The sequence below is a fragment of the Aspergillus caelatus genome (genome assembly GCF_009193585.1).
Source record: "Aspergillus caelatus strain CBS 763.97 unplaced genomic scaffold BDV27scaffold_351, whole genome shotgun sequence".
Lineage (NCBI taxonomy): Eukaryota > Fungi > Ascomycota > Eurotiomycetes > Eurotiales > Aspergillaceae > Aspergillus > Aspergillus caelatus.
The window spans coordinates 1-16,883 of record NW_022475614.1 but is presented as its reverse complement, the minus strand read 5'-3'; the positions used below and the strand labels follow the sequence as shown (position 1 = coordinate 16,883).

The following is a 16,883-nucleotide window of genomic DNA, read 5'->3' as shown; positions in this document are numbered from 1 at the left end:
GCTTTTATATCATACAAGTTGATGATGATCCCACTATCCTACAAGATCTCGATATTGTTGAAAATATACAAGTGTCACACACATACCTCAACCATTCCACACACCCACACAACAAACCCCCTACTCATCCACCCGGTAAATAGCATCCGCGACCTTAGCCACCTGCCACATCTCTTTAACATCATGGACACGAACAATATCCGCGCCACCAGCAATACTAGCTGTAACAGTAGCAGCCGTACCCCAGTTGCGCTCATTTGCCTTCTCAACGCCAGTAAGCCTGCCAATGAACCTCTTCCGACTAGGACCCATCAACCAAGGAAAATACTCTAGTCCCTGGACACCCGTGCGGAGTTTCTGCAAATCACGAAGGATAGTCAGATCGTGAGGCTGATTCTTCGCGAACCCAAGCCCGGGGTCGAGGATCATTCGCCAACGGCGGATACCGGCTGCTTCGGTGGCGGAGATGCGCTCGAGGAGTTCGGCGCCCACGTCCCGGATCACGCCGTTGGGGTAGTCCGTTAGCTGGGTCATTGTTGATGGGGTGCCGCGCATGTGCATGAGGATGACGGATTTGCCGGTGCGGGCCATTGTCGGGAGCATGTCTGGGTCGAGGAGGCCGGCGGATACGTCGTTGATGATGTCTGCACCGGCGGCACAGGCTTCCTCGGCGACGCGAGCGCGGTATGTGTCGATACTGATGGCGACGTTTGCGGCTTCTGGGATGGAGGTGCGGATGTGTCTGATTGCTGGGATGACTCGGGCGAGTTCTTCGGCTTCGCCGACGGGGGCGGAGCCTGGGCGGGTGCTTTCGCCGCCGATGTCGATGATTGTTGCGCCGGATGCGATGAAGGTGCGGACGGTGTTGGTTAGGGTTGTTAGGTCTGTTGGGGAGTGTTTACCGCCGTCGGAGAAGGAGTCGGGGGTTAGGTTTAGGATGGCCATTATGTGGGTTGGGCGGTTAGGGTTGGTGGAGTGGAGTGGAGGGAAGTTCTTGGATATGTAGGTTGTGGCATGGGGAGTTGGGTCTGGTGGGGGGAGGGATTTGAGATGGGAGAGGTAGGTTGTGCCGTGACCTGGGAATGGAGGTCGTTCGTGAGGGATGAGCCTGGTGGGCGGTTGTTAACTCTCTGGTTTGTGGGAGGGGGTGTCTTATACGGGACTTACTGGCAGAGAGGTCGTAGTACGAAATCCCGTTCGAGCATTAGCTGGTGAGGGATGTTGAGGCGGTCGTTGGAGAAGATCTGTTCGTCGTAGAGGAGGATATCAAGATCGATGGACCGGGGGCCCTTGTCGATCAGCTTCTTCCTTCCCAGTCCGCTCTCAATCGATTGGATGGTATCGAGTAGCTCCATAGGTCCTAAGCTGGTTTCCACCTATCCGTTGGAGGTCAGAAGAGCTTGTACAGTACAAAGCTACACTAGATGGTTACTGACCTCGCAAACCCCATTCATGAACGGATCTTGATCGAGGACGTACATAGGAGCCGTCTCGAACAGGGAACTTGTTCGCTTGACTCTGATATTGGCTCTCTCCATTTCGGAGCATGCCTTCTCAATCATCTCAACCCGCTCTCCGACATTGCTTCCAAGGGCTACAAAAGCCCGGTGAAGTGGAGGGTTACAGGGATTCATTCCGGTATTGAATGAATTCAATGAGCTAGTGGAAACGCCCCTGGTAGATGCGGACAATCTTAGAGACCCATGGCTGGAACTGCCCACATTAGACTGGGACAATGCCCAGCTATCACGTCGTCCAGATACTCCGAGATCTAATACACATGGTATTAGTTTCCGTGGCTACATAAAGTGTTATGGCAAAATGCGATGCTCGGTTGGAAACATATTTCAGTGGTACTTTAGACGAACTGAGGATCGAATTTGATCGCAGTGAATACTTAAAAATGCAATTGGAGTAACATACTAGTACCAGAGATAGACAGATTTCTATCAGTATGTTAGACGAGAGGGTTTATCATGCAAATTGTCAAAGAAAACCTGCCTCGTTCTTGGGCCCGCACAGAACCTCCTATAAGCCGGCACACAGACCTTGCTGTGTCGCGGGGTTGGAAACAAGCCTGAATTGAAAGAAGGCCATGGTTCGCAGCCAGGAATGGTTGAGGTTAGGGATGTAGCATTGGGATGCCAATTCCTAATTGACGCTGGCCTCATACTTCCTGAGAAATGAGCAGCCCTGGCGTCTATCAGTAGATCTTCTTATGACTCGTCCAAAAAAAAAGTTCGGGCCATACGTCATGCAACGGCTTGCATTGCTTTTCGGGAGCGGAATCAGCTGATGCACGACACCTGAGGCATTAAATTAGGGTGACTAATAGACTTCTGAAACCCCGCCTGTGAATCGGCCTACAAGTTCGGCACTAAACCCAAACAGCATTGGCAACTATGGGGAAATTAAGTTCATTCGGAGGTCCCGTGTTAAAGTTGCAACCGAGGCTGTCATGCTCATGCTTCCTCCTCGGTTCACCCCATCTTCTTCTTCTCCTATATTTAGGACTTATTTCTCCATGCTCTCCACATGTCATCGTTCCTGATCATCTTCACTACATCTATCTTTTGATTCTCGGTCACTTTCTCTTCTAACGTCCCACCCTCAACCATGGCTTCTCCTCGTAAGCTCCCACCGCCTTTGTGCCCTTCCATCATATGATTGGGAGCTGTGAACATGCAACTGGATAGGATCCCTTGCTAACCACAGATTTCGACAGAGAAAATCCGTACTACCCTTACGGATCTGCTCAAGATCCAACACCCCATCCTGCTGGCAGGTATGAACGTGGCCGCCGGTCCTAAGTTGGCCGCAGCGGTCACCAACGCCGGTGGTCTCGGTGTCATCGGTGGTGTCGGCTACACCCCCGACATGCTTCGTGAACAGATTGCAGAACTCAAGAGCTACTTGAATGACAAGAATGCACCTTTTGGTGTTGACCTTTTGCTTCCGCAGGTCGGAGGAAACGCACGGAAGACCAAGTAAGCCTCCCTTTACCTGGGACACCTTGGTTGAGAGGCAAAAATGCTAACCAAGCCTGTCCTCAGCTACGACTACACCAAGGGAAAGCTTAACGAGCTTGTCGACATCATCATTGAGAGCGGTGCACGCTTATTCGTTTCGGCCGTCGGTGTCCCTCCCAAACAGGTCGTGGAGAGGCTCCACGGTGCTGGCATCCTGTGCATGAACATGATCGGCCACCCCAAGCACGTTCAGAAGGCCCTTGATGTTGGTGTAGATATCATCTGCGCCCAGGGCGGTGAAGGTGGTGGTCACACTGGTGATGTTCCGACCACCGTTCTCATCCCTACCGTTGCCAAGCTGTGCCAAGGCAAGAAGAGCCCCTTGACTGGTCAGCCTGTACAGGTCGTCGCCGCAGGTGGTTTGTTCAATGGTAACTCGGTTGCCGCCGCTCTTATGCTTGGTGCCTCTGCTGTCTGGATTGGTACTCGCTTCATCCTGTCCGATGAGGCCGGTGCTCCTACTGCTCACCAGGAGGCCGTCCGCACTGCCGGATTCGAGGACAATGTCCGCACCATTATCTTCACTGTAGGTTTTTGGACATTCTTGGACGTGCGAATTCTCGCTAACCGGTCTGTAGGGTCGTCCCCTTCGCGTTCGCAACAACGCCTACATCAAGAACTGGGAAGAGAACCGCCAGGAGGAGATCAAGCAATTGACCTCCAAGGGTATCATCCCTGTCGAACACGACATGGAGAACTTGCCCGATGACGTTGATGACGAGACCCTGGACAACGCCCGTCCCTTCCTGATGGGCAAGGTCGCCGCCGTCGTCAATGAGAAGAAGTCTGCCAAGGCTATTGTTGATGAGCTTGTTAATGATGCCTCTGATCTGTTGCAGAAGGGCCACAAGATGCTTGCTAAACTGTAAATAATTTCATTGTTAATGGCGCACTCCGGGTATGAGGATGGTGCATATAAATGTTGATATTCATGACCATTTACACTGGTTAGCGTTCCCTATTCCAATTTTCTTTTCAGCTTGAGAGCTCTCCAGCAGCCGGACTGGACCACGGTTCAATTTGCAGCTGTTTAGCAGTGGTGTTTGCAACATTGTGCGGCAGAAAGTAAGGCCATAGACCACAGAAGACAACATAGTAAGCTAAACCAGCATATAACCTGAGCTAAGTGCCTTTATACCAAGTAAAGCAATCTACAATCCAGAGATACCCACAAAAGAATCACCCAGAGACGGCAATACATAAATCCCGACCGAACCCAAGATAGTATTATGCAATCGGTTCGGCAAGCCGTACCCGTGCAATTCTCCCTCTCCACCTAGACCCGACCATGAAACCAACCGAACATGGAATCGTTCCGTAAATATCAACAGGACGATGGGGAGGGAGCCAGTGGCAAAGAGCCGCTGACTCATCGGAAGGAGTTTTATCAAGTAGCAACAGACCATACTATACATAACTTCATATGGATATCCTAGCGGTATACGAACACAGTAAGTAGTATCTCATAATGATCTAGATCATGACATATTAATATACATATGACTTTCACAAGCAACGCATTTCACGCATAAACTGAGAAGGAATTTGGCAGTACTCCGTTAAGGACAAGAGCCGAGCTGCCGAGGTGCTAACTGTGGAACAACTTGTGGCGGGTTTTTTTTTTTTTTTTTTTTTTGCTTTCAGGTGGGGATTATGGGTCGGGGGTTGATCCACTTGAGGTTCGGGTTAGGGCTTGCGGATGTGGTATGGCAATACTGTGTAGGCGGTAGGATATTGTTGTGTATAGTTTTAGAATCAACTTATAGGTTGAAGAGTAGCTTGGTCTGTCGATTCCTGGGCTAGAAATGAATAGATGAAGCAAGTCTTATTTCATGAGTTTTAAGATGAGAGTAGTGGATACATCGAAGCCAGTGTAATATGGGCAGTGGTCTAAATATGTGGTCAAAACGCCCGATGTAACATAACTGCTGCGTGTGGGATTTGGGATATGATACTTGAAGGTAGGGGATAAAGATGCGTTCAATACTACTGCACGGTCATCCATTGTGGATCTTTATAAGTTAGTTGAGTACCTGGTCTATTTCTTTGATGGGTCAGAAGTCTTAGACCACGATAACACTATGTTTACATGATAGTTTCCAGCTGAGTCCGGAGCATATATACAACAGCAAAACCTAAAATTTCTCCGAAAATCTAAGGGTCCAAAGCACTGAGTATCCAATCATTATCTAGAGCATTCCCTGATGAAGTCATCTTCGATATACTTTCACCCAAACATACATCGTTAGAGCTGCAGCTGCGCCAAGGACAATCGATAGCTTGTCTGGTTGCATGCCTTATCAGAGGCGGCGATTACCGAGCTGTGAGTTGGGACTAGAGAGATCGTAGGTTTCCGCTGGCGCGGGGTAAGCAGGAGATCTGGAGAAGGATATGGAGGTGATCTCTGGATATGATTATTTACGTAGCATATCATCACTATTATCATCATCATCATCATCATCACATAAAGCAACGTGATGTTTATGTTGGAAGTGGGAGATTTAGCAGATAACATATTCAAACACGTTGTAATTAAATATGAGATGTTTCCTCTATCGTGACTTGGGGCTATAGTGTTAAGTCAAAATGAGTATGTGATATTGAAGTAATATAGACAATCTAGTATATCATGTGTATGGGATAGTCATCTTGTACTAGTAGGATTGTATCGGTGTTGTCCGATGCTTTAATGAAGATATTAAAAGCCATATCATCCGTGAGCAATCAAAGATAACTGCGATCGATAGGCAAAAGCTTGAATGCGGGCAGGTGATATGGTCGTGGTATCAGTGACTGAGATAATCAGGAACGGTGCCTATCAGCAGTGAAAGTCTTATCATTCACGTTGCCACCCTTGGTCAGGCCCCACATGGCTTGTCAAAATTTGCAGCCAATCACGGAAATTCATATGGTGCTTGGCCTTCCGAGAAAATTTCCTATCCGCCAATCAGAACGACTATGAGAAAGCTTGTCGATCCATGATTCGTTGAAAAGACACGTTAGGGAGAGTAAACCTTAGGGTTAAGGCACGAGTGGATCCCCGAACGGCCTTCTCGAAACGAGTAAAAAAAGGCTTGACCTGGATTTGGGAAGACACGCGACAGTAAAACCCAGCGGAAGTTACGCGGTCGCGGCAATTCTCGCTGGTTTGAGATCGAGTGGAGATGTGTGGGAAGAATTTGTCCTAGTCCTTCCGACCAAATATTTATTTCTAGCTCCCCCCATCCTCTGACGCAGAGGAAAAAAGAAAGAGAAAGGAAAGATGTGAACCCCAGCTTGATTATTTCCGTTCCCCCTCCTTCTCCCTACCAACCCTACTTGGTTGGTCTTAAGAGCTATCTAGCTCTCCGGCCCTCTCTCTATATTCTCAAGTCTCCTCCTTCATTGGTGGGGATCTTCATCAATCAGGAAATCACCGTTGGAACAAACGGTCCTGTCGGACTCCCCGAATCTAGCACGATGTTTGGAAGAAAAGATCAAGACCTTGAAAAAGGTCCTCAGGTGGCGAAGACGACATTGGACACCAGCAGCGATGGCGCCGTGCCCGGGGAGACCTTTGTATACGGGGATTCACTGTATGCTAAGCTCCAGCGACTCGCCGGAAAGATCAACATCGAGCAGCGTGGAATTGAACGGGTACCGGCAGAGGAGCAGACGGATACGTCGTACTTCAATATTGGCAGCATGGTGTGTTCATGATTCCATCGCGTTAATTTTGTCTATGCCAGCTATTTTGTCTGGCATTCCAAGACCGCCTGTCCAACTGACCCAACACGCAGTGGTTGGCAGCCAACATGGTAGTCAGTTCCTTTGCCATTGGTGTCCTCGGAAAATCCCTTTTCGCTCTTGGCTTTGTGGATGCCATCCTGGTGAATCTCTTCTTCAACCTGTTGGGCATCATGACTGTGGGGTTCTTCTCGTGCTTTGGTCCTCCTTTCGGCCTGCGACAAATGGTTCTCTCAAGGTTCTGGTTTGGTTACTGGGGGACGAAGTTCAGTGAGTATATCCACTTCGTGGTGTTTTAATCTAGTTAAACAGCCACTAATATTTGTCTAGTTGCCTGTCTCAACGTTTTGGCCTGTATTGGTTGGTCTGCAGCCAATGCAATCGTTGGTGCACAGCTTCTCCATGCGGTCAACACCGACGTCCCAGGATTTGCAGGTGTCTTAATTATCGCCTTTTGCACGTTTATTATCACTTTCGCCGGATATAAGGTCGTCCACATGTATGAGTACTGGAGTTGGGTGCCGACATTCATCGTCTTCATGATCGTCTTCGGCACTTTCGCCCACTCCGGAGATTTTGTGAATATCCCCATGGGCGTCGGGAAATCCGAACTCGGTAGCTGCCTCTCCTTTGGTTCCACGGTGTACGGATTTGCCACGGGATGGACCAGCTACGCGGCTGATTACACGGTGTATCAGCCCAGGGACCGCAGTCGCCGCAAAATCTTCTTCTCAGCATGGGCCGGGCTTATCGTTCCTCTGATATTCACACAATTCCTCGGAATCGCCGTTATGACAGCCACCAGTCTCAATGATGGTGACAACAAGTACCAAGCTGGCTATACAGCTTCCGGAAACGGAGGTTTGCTCGCTGCTGTCCTCGAGCCTCTTGGTGGATTCGGCAAGTTCTGCCTCGTGATCCTTGCCCTCTCCATTGTCGCCAACAACTGCCCCAACATCTACTCCGTCTCCCTGACCCTCCAAGTTCTGAGCCGTTATACCCAGAGAATTCCTCGTTTCATCTGGGTGTTCCTGGGTTCCTGCGCCTCAGTGGCCATTGCAATTCCTGGATATTCCCATTTCGAGACCATCCTGGAGAACTTCATGAATATCATTGCTTATTGGCTCGCCATTTACTCCGGCATCTCGCTCACTGACCACTTCGTCTTCAAACGTGGCTTCGGAGGATACCGCATCGAGATCTATGACAAGCCCGACAAGCTTCCCCCAGGCATTGCGGCCGCGGTTGCTTTCGGCTTCGGTATCGCCGGTATGGTCACTGGAATGAGCCAGTCGTGGTGGATCGGACCGATTGCGAAGCATGCGGGTGCGCTACCCAGTGGTGGCGATGTCGGGTTCGAGTTGGCATTTGCGTTTGCTTCGGTGTCGTATATCTTCTTGAGAACGGCTGAGTTGAAGGTGTTTGGTCGGTAATTGTTCAGTTTGTTTTCTTACGTTTGGGGTATGGGTCTGTGAATACGTTTTATTTTGGATTATGTCTACTACGTCGTTCCTAACGACATTGACCGTTCTCTTTCGAGATACTTGGTTGCATTTTCATGATACCGCGAGTCATGTATATATTTGTTTGTAATTTAGATGTTAATATACTACGTGTATATCTTTAAGACCGTGTGGACTCTATAGATGAGCACCTCAATATAAAGCTCCAGGTTTCTCACTCATAAGCAATAAAGACCACTACCTTTCAGTACAGGGTTGTTGGTGGACTCCTTACATTTCAGGCTTAGATATGAGAGGTTGACCCTAGGAAGCGTTGACTTCCCATATCTTCTGTTATACCTCAGACTGCTAAAGAGGGTTTCTGTGCCCATGCCCATGAATTTAAGTATACTTGTATACACCTACATGGAATGATCTTAATTACAAAGCTACAGTTAGAACTTCAGAAGGACGCTAAGGCCTCCTCCAAGAGGAAATCACAGCACAACGATGAAAACCCATCTACTATTACTACTGGAGTCCATTTGCCAGTATAATGCGAGGTAAAACCTAAACACGAAAGATAGTTAACAGGAACTCTTGTGGCCATTCTTTACCCCACCCTTTCACGCACATATACGGACTCTCTTTGAAGTCCCGTTTAGACAATCTCAGTTGATGTGAGCACAGTACGTGAGATCAACACCCAAGTAACTAATATAAGTCATCAATTTCACTTTCACCCCTTCCTTCTAAGGCATAGCTATTATAGTCCCAGACAACGACTATTGCCTTCTATGCCTGGATGCGCATTCATTCGGAACAAGACTGGCCGCATCGCCAGCGAAAGAATACCAATAAGTGCATTATCCAACACATCTTTGCGATCGTCTCCATTAACATATCAATGGGTGTGGAGGTCGATGACACCGAATTGATCTAGGTTATTCGTGCAATAATACCTTTCTGCATAAAGCCAGTCTTATACCGTTTCCACTCATACAGGAGTAGTTCATCTCCAATGCAGGGTCTGCAACTCGCTCAAGTATATCCCTTTCCATTAACCCAATATGATGATCCCAGTCCATTGTGTCCTCAAATGGAAATACCCAGGAACTTGGACGATTCATCGGGAGTCAGTCAAGTCTTTTTCCATCTTTTTGGTTTCAAGCTCTTATTCTGATATGTATCGACGAAGAAACTCTGTGTCTTGTTTGCAAGTATTTAATATTTGCTTCATGGTTGTCAGTGTGCAGTTTGCTGTGAGCTTGCTATGGTCATCATCTGTAGAGTCACCTTGGGTCAGACAATTCCCTTCATTCTAGACACATGTCCTTAGTAAAACTGAGTGCCAACGGAAAATAAGAGGGAGGAATCATGTCCCGACAACGTACGTCATACACTTCAACGTTGAAAGCGTTTTTAGAACCCATGTTCTAGCTATCTCAAGATGGGGGTATTGTTAAATGATATATAGAGAGTAAATGACAAACGAGCAGCCATTTTGCTGTCTCAAAGGGCTATCCAAGTTCTCCAAAGGCCTTGTCATACAGCTTCGTTTGTTATCCAAAGTAGGGTAACCTTCTACTACAAAAACCACGCAGCTGAGATAACTTTTTCCATTTGGCTAACCCTTCTTAAATTTAGTATCCCGTCACGTATCTCTACTCCAGTACTTTCCTCTACTTCGGTTCAATAAAGCACACTTTAATCTCGCTGGATGGAGTACACCCGCCACACTTTGAAATTGTCCATAGTATTATATTCACTATCATTTTCGCTATTAATTATACAAGCTTATGGGCACAATGGACCGACTCACTAATGAGTGTTTGCCTTGGATTGTCTCTCTTTATCTAGAGACTGGGAGGTCCCATATTGTATAGTCATTATATGTATGGGCCAGTATGGTGTGCTTCGTTTTTGTTTTCATAGTACAGGAATATGAATCTGCGCAGCTATAAGTATATGATGGGTTTTAACAAAACCGTAAAATTAGGGTCAATTCAGATCTTTTGCTGGACTTGATGCAACAAAAGTAGGGTTAACGAAAGAGGTTCCTCCAGATGGCATCACGTGAGCACAGCTCCCAGACACCAGCCACTCAACTGCGCCACAGGTCTTTGCCGCGCCGAACAAATCCACAACGGATCTTTCGTTGAAATCCTAAGAAATTCAGCAACATTTGCAGATCACCACATAAAGCACAATGTCCAAACTAGCAAAGTAAGTGCGAACGGACCCCATAAACCTGCGTCGCCGGAAGTCCCCTGACATGAAATTTTTGCAACTTCTGCAGCCGCGCCGACTGGGCCGACGACGAGGAGTTCGATGACCCCTCCGCGCTCCCCGCGCAACAAGTCACAACGAACAAAGATGGCACCAAGACCGTTGTGTCGTACCGCTTCAACGACGAGGGCAAGAAGGTGAAGGTCACCCGCCGGATCAAGACCACCGTCGTGAGGGAACATGTCAACCCCCAGGTTGCGGAGCGGAGGTCCTGGGCCAAGTTCGGTCTCGAGAAGGGCCACGCTCCCGGACCCTCGTTCGATACTACCTCCGTCGGTGAGAACATCGTTTTCAGACCCAGCATCAACTGGAAGGCACAGGCCGCGGAGGCGGAGAAGAACGGCGGCGAGAAGGGCAGTGTGAAGGATCAGCTCAAGGACAAGAAGGTCAAGTGTCGTATTTGCAGCGGAGAGCACTTTACTGCCCGCTGTCCGTTCAAGGATACCATGGCGCCCGTCGACGAGTCCGCCGGTGGCGCTGGTGCTGCTGGTGAAGCCGATGAATCAGCCGCCGGTGGTGTTGGCACTGGATCTGGCAGCTACGTGCCTCCTCATCTCCGGAAAGGTGCTGCTGGCGGCGGCGAGAGAATGGGTGGCAAGTACGAGAAGGACGATCTGGCGACTCTGAGAGTTACAAACGTGAGTTCCTTAATGCTACGCTTTTCTGCGTTTCTCTTATCTATGTCATGTCAATCCTAACCATGAGCAACAGGTTTCCGAGTTGGCGGAAGAAGGAGAACTCCGCGATCTGTTCGAGCGCTTCGGCCGCGTCACCAGAGTCTTCCTCGCCAGAGACAGAGAGACCCAACGAGCCAAGGGCTTCGCTTTCATCAGTTTCGCAGATCGCAGCGACGCTGCACGCGCTTGCGAGAAGATGGATGGCTGTACGTTTCCTCCTCCTCCCCCCAAGACCCACCTCCAGGATCAACGAGAATACACCAAAAGGAAAAGGAAAAGTGAGAAACAAGCTAACAAATACCCTTCTAGTCGGTTACCGCCATCTTATCCTCCGCGTCGAGTTCGCGAAGAGAACCACATAAACAATCCCACCGATCCTCCATACCATTTCTTCTTCTCGTTCCGGTTTACGACACTTTTTGGATCTTTTCGTCAGGCGGGCTTCCTTCCTTCATGGCTGAGGAATCTTTTCTTTGTAATGTATGAACTGATCGATAATGATGATTACTGAAAAGCATCCATCCAAACCGTGTCATTTACATTTGCTTTTGCTGTCGATTTTCTCTACACAAAGAAAAGTACGGTTCTAGAGGGGTTTTCTCATTTGCCTTTCCTCTTTCTCTCCTCCTCTTCTTCCTCTTCCTCTTCTTCTTTCTCCCCATAGCTCCTCACAATCTCAATATGGATAGCAAATGATAAACCAAAAACGCACGCTAGACACCCACCCAAACAAAACAAGTCAAAATGAGAAAAAGCACAAACCCCTATAGTTGCATAAGGTATATCTCCAACAACAACAACAACAACAACAACAACAACAACAATAACCTAGAATCCAAAAATAAAAAATAAAAAAATAAAAAAAAAAACAAGTAATAAAAAAACTAACCTCCAAATTCCATCACACTCCCAAAAAGGAAAACGAAACAAAACTCTAATCTCAAGGCCACCCTCCCCCCCGAACCACGGACAAACAATTTCTCACGACCACCCAGAACCCATGTCTTGAAGAACCTTAAGCCTACCTGTGTGACAGGGGAGGAGTGTGCGGGCGTAACCAGGACCGAGGATGAGACATGTATCTCTCACACTCTTCTGTGTGTGAGAGTATGTTTGTTTAATAATAGAAGTGGGCAAACCCAAGGGTTTGTGTGAGATGAGGAGGCTTAGATTCCGGGATCAAGGAGGGAATGGAGATTTGTCTGACTCTGATGCTTACGAGTTGGGGTACTTTGTTGAAACAGTTGGGGGAGGGGGGGTGGTTTCATGTTTGGGGGACTATCAAAGATGCACTGGGACTCGAGTGAGGTTGGAGATTGAGAGAGGATGGGAATCCCTCGGGTGCTACGTAGGCACGTAGAATTTCAGGAGGCTTTCGATTTGTATTATTGTGATTTGAATTTGATTCTTTTTTGTGTATTTTTTTTTTCTTCCCTTGGAAATCTAGCCCATTGTACATACTGTCATTTTTTCTAGGTGGGAACTCTCCTGCAGCTGTTAGACATGCACAGCACACGCAACGGTACATACGCGGGAGAGAGCCATCGGGGCTAATTCCTAAACCCTCACCGCAGGGCCGTGTGGACCTGGACTTACATGTGCGGGTATATCTATGGACAATGGGCTGGGGATTTCCAGGATACTACTCTCTGTGGCGATGTTTGGACTGGTTTCGTCGGCCGAACGATGAAATGGCGGTATAGCGTAGCATCACCCGTATAAGCTGAGTGTAACGCAGGGTCAGGACCGCCAGAAATCTGATCAGCTTCGTATCTTTCATCCAATGGATGGGATGCTCGGTGGTACTGGAAGGAACGTGAAAGAGCCCGGGTGCAATAAGTCCGGTTACATTGCAGGCAGACCTATGGTTTATCGGGCTCGTCGTCGTCATCAGTTTCGTGGATGGATTCTTAGAACGGGCGAATCGTCGATATTCCAAATCAAGGCCGCAGCCTGTTGGCTCGTGAGCAGATTTCCACGTCCGCCTGTGTCACTCAAGCGCTCTCTGGACTGGCAGCTGTCATGGACAAGTAGGAAGCTCTGATTTTGGGCGGAAGTCAGCATGGCGGGCCGTCGAATAGGTTGTCATCGTCAGAGGTTCAAACTAATGCCGCTAACGTAAATAAGGTCTAACGGTTGTCTCTTTGTTGTACTGGCTAGGTCAAGTTCGACTAGCTCGACAATAGTCTTCCTGCGTTGACTCTTCATCTTCCTTGGTTTCAGGGGCCATTTTCGTCCGTGGAGCATTTCGTTAGGGTTCTTCCTTAGCGCAACGAGCGTGACTTAGCGTGGTAGAGGTGACTTCGAACCCTACGAAAGGCGAGTCAGCCGTGGGCCCAATAAAGGCAGAGAGCAGGACAACTCACCTCCGACGGTATGGGAGACTTTTCCAGCGTGCGGATGAGAACCCAGGTTGGAACCTACACTATACGGCCACGGTTCCTATGAGGAGCCTCCAGATACCTCAAATGAAGCTTTTTGAATGAAATTGTTGAGGGTCAGCAGGTAATATCTGGCGGGAATTGGCACCCGTTTGAGTCACACAGAGAGGACCGCATTCGGCAAGAATCAAATACTGGGAACAAGAAAGTTTCATTGCTAACAAACAGACCCAGCTGTATGGATATAGTCGATACAGAATCCAGCCACGGGACATTCTGAAATATCAGGCCGTCACGCGGCAGCTGCGTTAGGAAAAAGCACATGGACAAGCACCCCCTTATCCATGTGAGCGGTGGGTGCATTAGATGCGGTGCAAAAGATCCGGAGCGAGAGGCAGAATGGCTTCTAATGGCCAGTGACAGACGCATGATCCGGAGCATAAGTCTCCACTAAACGTTCATGGGTCTCGGGCGTAGGGTTGCAATGGGAGTAGACTACAATTCCAAATCAACGCCTAAAGTCCACGTCGATCGTCGCCATCGCCAAAGCCTCCGTCGATATGGCCAAGAGTTCTACTATACCCGCTCATCGGTTACCACGATATCCCACTGGGGCGGACGGTGGAGACAACAGACCAGTCAAGGGTACAGACGGGACATATCTAGCTCGAGAGAGCGCGAAGAGCTGACAAGTTTGGTATCCGGGCCACCGTCAATGTTGTAGGGATCAATTGCCAAGACCAGTCGAATTCAAGGTTGAGGACCAAAGAAAGCGTGAAGATCGCAATCACGGTAGAAAGTTCAAGCTCCAGAATCACCGTCTATCAATGGGTTTCTTCTCAAGCGTGGAGACTACAGGGAAACCCGGAAGTAAAGCCCGAATGGTCTGGACTCGCGCGATTCCTTTAGCTCGACGCTGACTCGTGGGAGGGACAATATTTGCTGCCTTCTCACAGTGGATCCAAAGTATCCATCGGCCAGCTGCAGGTCAGTTAGGCTAGTACTAGTTAGTAGTATCTCACTCTCCGTCAGGGCTGGTCAAGGTAAATTAACAAAAGTGCGGTTGTACAGGAACATTTCAAGAAAAGGTACCGGCCTAGTACCGGCCACTAAGCTGGATATGGCAAGAGCATGGTAGAGAACGTTGTATCCACTAGTCCAACTGGATTGGATGGGATGGTTAAGTTAGTATCGTCGGTAGTAGTAGACCCGAAGCCAAGGCTGGCAACGTATTGCAAACTTTTCCCACATGAGTAGGAGTCTAATCAAAGGTTAATGGAGGGTCAAAGTTTGGCCTAGAACGATCAAAACCTTAACTCACCATAGAGATGAAGTCGATCACCCACTCATTGAGCGACAACAAGCGCGCATTCGAGAAAGAGACAGAGAGAAAGAGACGGGGAGGGCAAACATGATCATCATCATCACCATAATAATAATAATAATAATCAAAAGTTATGATCTAAAAGAAGTGAACCTTGAGGGTCAATAAGAGCTGAGGGAATTAAACGATTAACCTTCTTTTACAATCAAGAACGGATTTAGAATCCCTGTTATCTCATCAAACCAACAACAAATAGAAAGAAATCACCTAAGATGGGTTACATAAGACGAGGATAATCGGTTGAATCCAGGAACATGGGTCAGTCTAGTCTCCATCGAACAAAAATAGGATGGCGATTTAGATCATCCACAGAGCGATGCCCGTAAATGGAAAATATTATATAATGGAGGGGTTTAAGAAGGGAAAAAGCAAGTTAATTAGTTAGTCATTGATTCCTTTCATTGTTCAAGATTTAGTTAGCTGGGTGAAAGAAGGCCAAAACATTTTAGTTTCGGATGGAAGGGAACTGGGGGAATAGAAGGAAGTACTAGCATGTACTTACGGAGTACACTGGAGGTATCATGTACTATCCTCCTTCAGGTTAGGAGTGGTGCACGTGCCACTAGAGTCCCATGGACTTCAATACTAGGTGTACTATTAGCCTTTCCTCGGTTCCTTTGTGTTGGGATCAACATGAGCACTACTCCAACTCCTCCGTACAAGAGGTAACTTAATCTACCAGTACCTACTAGGTAGGGAAATTGCATGGACGATTGAATATACAAAGTAAGTGGGAATAGCATAAGCAAAAGGAGACTAACTAAATGAAAGAAAGGAAAAATAATAAAAAAAAAAAAAAGGAAATAGAATTCCAAAACGAATCATTGCAAATGCAATCATCACCGCGCATGCGGACTGGCTATGTTTCTCCCTCTAACCAACATTTTCTCAGATTAGTAAAATCTACATGCGCTTACATCTTTTCCTATCCTATGATTTCATTTCATATGCATCACTATGTATTTGCTTTTTTTTTTCTCTTCTCGCTAGAGCCCATGCTTATTGGCTATCGGTAGCCTGAAATGCAACCTTTCCACCACCATCTCTGAGACCCCTGTACGAGGTTACTCTGGGATTCACGCCGCATCCCGCGCACACATAACATCCTGCACGACATTAACCCCCCCCCCCTCCTCCATTAGGCACTCTCGATTAGCCAAGTTCAAGTTTTTTTGGTCCCCAGTCCCGGATGGATCTAAGCAGGGACCTTCGGCCAATGGTCCTGCCTGACCTCCTTTTTCAGCGTCATGCATATCGCATTTGGACCAACTAGCTTCCTGCACGGCTGGATGATCGAATCCGCCACAAGACGATCTTCAAACGAGATAAGAAGAAATCATGAAAGAATCAAGAAAGACTGAAAGAAAAAGAAAAGAACCCAAAAAGAACTCACAATCAGAGTAATAATTGGCAGGATGACGCTAATCTGAGATTCAGATGGGACTTCTTTGTGTTGGTCTCACCCTCCCCCGGTTTGTGGGGCCCGAAGCTCAATTCTGGAAACTACGCTGTGTACGGGAAACGCGTCTCTCCACATCTACATACCTACTCTTACTAACTCGGACTCCTCCGATTGATGTCTCATTACCTCTCATGGCACAGGTATTCAAGTGGATATTGTGGGGTGGGGGGAATGGGCAAAAGAACAAGAAAGAGAGAGAGAGAGAGAGAGAGAGAGATATTAATCCCGATGCATGGTTCGATCCATTAGTTCCAATAATTTACGAATATAGCATCCTGATTGACGGCACCTGGTTTTACGGATGTACTTTTCAAGATGTACATACGATGGAACCTACCGATCAACCGGTAAGTAGGTATTCTACGTATGTATACATGCAGCCTGCATGGTTCAATCGGCTCTCCGGCGCCGGTGTCGGTGAGCGACCGACAAGTCCATGTCCATAAAGGAAAGGTGTTTTTGAAAAGGTAAAAAAGAAAAAGGAAAAAAAAAA

The 16,883-nt window shown here is 47.8% G+C and overlaps 5 protein-coding genes across 5 annotated transcripts; 3 read left to right on the top strand and 2 right to left on the bottom strand.

The window, feature by feature from the left end:
* Positions 1 to 120: 120 nt before the first annotated feature.
* BDV27DRAFT_163780 (folic acid synthesis protein) lies at positions 121 to 1,634 on the bottom strand (the record flags this gene model as incomplete). The annotated part of the gene is made up of 3 exons (XM_032073589.1): positions 121 to 1,108; positions 1,168 to 1,376; positions 1,437 to 1,634. 3 exons carry the CDS (start codon positions 1,632 to 1,634, stop codon positions 121 to 123), a joined length of 1,395 nt encoding a protein of 464 aa, XP_031921305.1.
* A 745-nt stretch (positions 1,635 to 2,379) lies between these two features.
* BDV27DRAFT_138057 (nitronate monooxygenase) lies at positions 2,380 to 4,333 on the top strand. Its single transcript, XM_032069142.1, has 4 exons — positions 2,380 to 2,629; positions 2,726 to 2,987; positions 3,054 to 3,555; positions 3,608 to 4,333. Exons 1-4 carry the CDS (start codon positions 2,617 to 2,619, stop codon positions 3,896 to 3,898), a joined length of 1,068 nt encoding a protein of 355 aa, XP_031921304.1. The 5' UTR covers positions 2,380 to 2,616; the 3' UTR covers positions 3,899 to 4,333.
* A 1,799-nt stretch (positions 4,334 to 6,132) lies between these two features.
* BDV27DRAFT_138054 (cytosine permease) lies at positions 6,133 to 8,382 on the top strand. Its single transcript, XM_032069141.1, has 3 exons — positions 6,133 to 6,716; positions 6,809 to 7,025; positions 7,086 to 8,382. The coding sequence occupies exons 1-3, from the start codon at positions 6,489 to 6,491 to the stop codon at positions 8,186 to 8,188; spliced, it is 1,548 nt and encodes a 515-aa protein (XP_031921303.1). The 5' UTR covers positions 6,133 to 6,488; the 3' UTR covers positions 8,189 to 8,382.
* Positions 8,383 to 10,373: 1,991 nt separating this feature from the next.
* tif35 (translation initiation factor eIF3 core subunit g) lies at positions 10,374 to 11,916 on the top strand. Its single transcript, XM_032069140.1, has 4 exons — positions 10,374 to 10,423; positions 10,497 to 11,124; positions 11,198 to 11,369; positions 11,473 to 11,916. Exons 1-4 carry the CDS (start codon positions 10,407 to 10,409, stop codon positions 11,523 to 11,525), a joined length of 870 nt encoding a protein of 289 aa, XP_031921302.1. The 5' UTR covers positions 10,374 to 10,406; the 3' UTR covers positions 11,526 to 11,916.
* A 726-nt stretch (positions 11,917 to 12,642) lies between these two features.
* Positions 12,643 to 14,436, bottom strand: BDV27DRAFT_138052 (uncharacterized protein). The gene is made up of 2 exons (XM_032069139.1): positions 13,530 to 14,436; positions 12,643 to 13,473 (listed from the first exon to the last, which is right to left on the bottom strand). The coding sequence occupies exon 1, from the start codon at positions 13,983 to 13,985 to the stop codon at positions 13,662 to 13,664; it is 324 nt and encodes a 107-aa protein (XP_031921301.1). The 5' UTR covers positions 13,986 to 14,436; the 3' UTR covers positions 12,643 to 13,473; positions 13,530 to 13,661.
* Positions 14,437 to 16,883: the final 2,447 nt, after the last annotated feature.

Coding starts and splice junctions, on each gene's coding strand:
- BDV27DRAFT_138057 (XM_032069142.1), top strand. Junction 2,988..3,053: donor GGAAACGCACGGAAGACCAA/GTAAGCCTCCCT, acceptor GCCTGTCCTCAG/CTACGACTACACCAAGGGAA. Junction 3,556..3,607: donor TCCGCACCATTATCTTCACT/GTAGGTTTTTGG, acceptor ACCGGTCTGTAG/GGTCGTCCCCTTCGCGTTCG.
- BDV27DRAFT_138054 (XM_032069141.1), top strand. CDS start 6,489: ATGTTTGGAAGAAAAGATCAAGACCTTGAAAAAGGTCCTCAGGTGGCG. Junction 6,717..6,808: donor ACTTCAATATTGGCAGCATG/GTGTGTTCATGA, acceptor CCCAACACGCAG/TGGTTGGCAGCCAACATGGT. Junction 7,026..7,085: donor TTACTGGGGGACGAAGTTCA/GTGAGTATATCC, acceptor ATATTTGTCTAG/TTGCCTGTCTCAACGTTTTG.
- tif35 (XM_032069140.1), top strand. Junction 11,125..11,197: donor CGACTCTGAGAGTTACAAAC/GTGAGTTCCTTA, acceptor CATGAGCAACAG/GTTTCCGAGTTGGCGGAAGA. Junction 11,370..11,472: donor TTGCGAGAAGATGGATGGCT/GTACGTTTCCTC, acceptor ATACCCTTCTAG/TCGGTTACCGCCATCTTATC.
- BDV27DRAFT_138052 (XM_032069139.1), bottom strand. CDS start 13,985: ATGCTCCGGATCATGCGTCTGTCACTGGCCATTAGAAGCCATTCTGCC.